The 3,120-nt window shown below is 38.5% G+C and overlaps 1 protein-coding gene across 2 annotated transcripts; it reads right to left on the bottom strand.

Annotated features, from left to right (window-relative positions):
* Positions 1–1,544: 1,544 nt before the first annotated feature.
* Positions 1,545–2,911, bottom strand: LBD20 (LOB domain-containing protein 20). 2 transcript variants are annotated; one of them, XM_087126280.1, is made up of 2 exons: positions 2,485–2,911; positions 1,545–2,107 (listed from the first exon to the last, which is right to left on the bottom strand). In XM_087126280.1, the coding sequence occupies exons 1-2, from the start codon at positions 2,860–2,862 to the stop codon at positions 1,775–1,777; spliced, it is 711 nt and encodes a 236-aa protein (XP_086982406.1). In that variant the 5' UTR covers positions 2,863–2,911; the 3' UTR covers positions 1,545–1,774. The 2 variants fall into 2 exon arrangements, with proteins under 2 accessions (XP_086982406.1, XP_023521381.1); XM_023665613.2 differs by having other exon boundaries at positions 1,545–2,122; positions 2,485–2,889.
* Positions 2,912–3,120: the final 209 nt, after the last annotated feature.

Raw genomic sequence — 3,120 nt, 5'->3', positions numbered from 1 at the left:
TTAGTGTCACTGAGATTTGGCACAAAAGACTTGGACACTTTCATCATCGAGGTTTGCTTCAGATCCAATCAAAGAAGCTAGTAGAAGAACTCACTGACATTGATGAGGACATGCCTCCTGGCCGTACTTGTAATTTTGGGAAGCAACATAGACAACCCTAAACAGGCATGGAGAGGCTCGAAAAAGCTGCAACTGGTTCATACTGATTTTTGTGGTCCTCAGCGAACACCATCATTAAATGGTAATCTTTCTTACATTGCTTTTATTAATGAACTAACAAGAATGTGTTGTATATTCTTGCTGAAGCAAAAGTCAGAAGTTGCGGGTGTATTTTGGAAATTCAAAGCGAAAGTTGAGAATGTAGGTGCATGCTTGATTCAGACTATAAGATCAGATAATAGCAAGGAGTACACTTCAGAAACTTTTAACAGGTTTTATGAAGAGGCTGGAATTGAACATCAATTGACAACACCATACACTCCTCAACAGAATGGCGTCAATGAAAGGAGGAATAGATTCATAATGAAGATGACGAGATGCATGCTTCATGAGAAGGATCTTCCAAAACGTTTTTGGGGAAAAGCAGCAAACACTATTATGTGCTTGCAAAATCGAATTTCAACAAAAGCTGTGAAGGACCTGACACCATTTGAAGTTTGGTATGGTTACAAACCTTCTTTAAAGTTCCTTAGAGTATTGGGGTGTCTTTGCTTCACTTACATTCCACAGGTCAAGTTTGATAAGCTTGACAAAAAGGTAGAAGCTGTCATTTTTATTGGGTATAGCACTATATCAAAAGCTTACGGAGTTTTTCAACCACACATTAGTTGTGTTATTGTGAGCTGAGATGTTCATTTTGCTGGAAATGAGCAATGGAATTGGAAAGAACGGACGAAGGTGAATCAAATTTCTAATGCACCAAACAATTTAATCTTTGGTAGCATGTTAGAAGAGTCTGAAGATGAACGACAAGATGCTTTGGTTGATGATGCACCTGTCCAAGGAGGAGCTTTCAGTGATCGAGAAAAACAAAATCTGGGAGTTGGTTGATCGACCTCTAAACAGAAAGATAATTGGAGTAGGATGGGTGTTAAAAAAAAAAAAGCTTGGAGTTCACAACATCTAAATAAGGAGGAGTGTTAAAGATCACATATTTGTTTAGATTGCTGTCAGTTAGTATCTAATTAAATCTCCGTTAGGAGTTAGATTTACTCTTGATTTGATTTGTTTACTGGTTTGTTACCAAATTTTCTGCAAATTTTTAGGTAGATTTAGGTAGATTTTCAAAATACCTTTTTATATTTTATGTATATATAGAATATTCTTACTCTTCGTAATTCAATTATCTGATCGATCATTCAATCAATCCCTCTTTCACTAACAAGTACTAGGGTCTTGACTTAATAGTGATTAAATTTAGTAGGTCAAAACCCGCTAATGTCTAACAAAATTTGAATCAACTTAAGTACAACTCATCAATCCGTTAGCATTTTTACTTTAAAAAATTGAATAGACTGAACTAAGCTTTGAACATTTAGTACCGATTGAATCGACTAGATTTAATTACTTCGATTTTATTTTCTTTCAATCACAACTAGCACAGCTACTTTTAAAGTAGAACATTGACTTCAAAACTTGATTCCATTGGTTTTCTTTTCCTCCAACATTGATTCTATCTCAATGTTAGCAGGAAAAGCTGATGGAAAATGACTTCAATGTTATTCTTCCCGATGGCATTGGTTTACGAATTGAAAATGAAGGTGAAGGAACTGGATCATCGTGGGCGGAGTAGGTCGTCGGCGAAGATGGTGGGAAGCTGGCTATTTTCCTCGTCTTCCTCGTCTTCAATGGATCGGCGGGGGAGATGGAGAGGCTCTAAGTGATGGGGAGATGGGGCAGTCTCCGCCGGAAGGTCATAATTGGAAGCAAAACTGCTCAAATTGATTGCATTATGAGCGGAGGTGGAGGCTGAGACAGAGATGGAGGAGTTGTTGGAGTATGCGGGCTGCATCTGCACTCCCACTTGCGGTGGCTGCGAGTTCTGAATTGCACTTGCAAATGCCAACCTGCTGCTTATTAATTGACTTTGAACCGCCGCAAGCTCCGCCTGCAGAGATGCCACCTGAAATTCATAAATATATTTCAATTTTAATTTTTCTAAATATTTTTCAAAACAATTCTTAGAAATAATACTGAAAGCTTGATTAATAATTTACAAAAACAGAAAATATTTTTGAAAAATTCAAATTTATCCAAATTAATGTGTTTAAAGTAGTATAAAAATTTATTCAAGTATATAATTTATAAATATTTTTTTTTTCATGATTATAATTTTATTAAAATTTTGCGTAAATATCTTGGTTATTGGTAAGGAAGCAACAACAAAATTTACGAACTTATCTATAATTTCTCTTGAAAAATATGTATCAATAAATAATATGTAATAAAATATTGTTAGTTTAAAATATCAAAGGAAAAGAAGACCTGTTGTTGAAGGGCAAGTACAGTTGAGACACAGCCATAGACAGGGTCGGAGAGTCTAGCCTGAGCTTCATAAGAAATGGTAACGACGGCGTCGTTTCGGCGACTGAGCGGAATATGCAGCAGGAGCTTCGATACATTACTTGCTCCAAACACCTTATGCACGGCGGCAAAGCGAGCAACGCCCTGATCGGAGGCGAAATGAGGTGCAAAGATGCAGCCATTGACGCATTTTCTACGGAGAAACTTGCAGGCACCACAGGGAGCGGTGGCAGCCCCGATGTCGGTAGGGGTGGTGGAGGTGGTGTCGGTGTTGGCAGCGGAGGAGGTACGTTTGCCAAGGTCTTTCCGGCGAGGGAATTGGTGATCAGCATCAGCCATGTGAAGGCAATGAAGAAGGAATTATTGTAGGGATTGGTTTTATAAAGAGAGAGGGCCACGTTAGTCTCGTGGGAAAGGTTGGCGAAAATGAGGAAGTTTCTTTTGAATAATCGCTTTCTAGAGACGTTATGAATGGGTTGGTGAAGGGAGGGAAATGTGAAGAGCGGGGTGGTGTGAGATGCACGTGCAAAGGGAGTGACTTCTTCTTCTTCTCTCTCTCTCTCTCTCTCTCTCTCTCTCTCTATCTCTAATATAACG

This window comes from Cucurbita pepo, chromosome 8 (genome assembly GCF_057944985.1).
Source record: "Cucurbita pepo subsp. pepo isolate OVF chromosome 8, ASM5794498v1, whole genome shotgun sequence".
Classification (NCBI taxonomy): domain Eukaryota; kingdom Viridiplantae; phylum Streptophyta; class Magnoliopsida; order Cucurbitales; family Cucurbitaceae; genus Cucurbita; species Cucurbita pepo.
This window is presented reverse-complemented; position numbering and strand designations above follow the sequence as displayed.

Bases quoted from the DNA above. Each gene is read 5' to 3' on its own strand.
- LBD20 (XM_023665613.2), bottom strand. From the start codon at position 2,862: ATGGCTGATGCTGATCACCAATTCCCTCGCCGGAAAGACCTTGGCAAA. The intron at 2,123-2,484 runs GTCTTCTTTTCC...TATGAATTTCAG, and splicing joins TACTTGCCCTTCAACAACAG to GTGGCATCTCTGCAGGCGGA.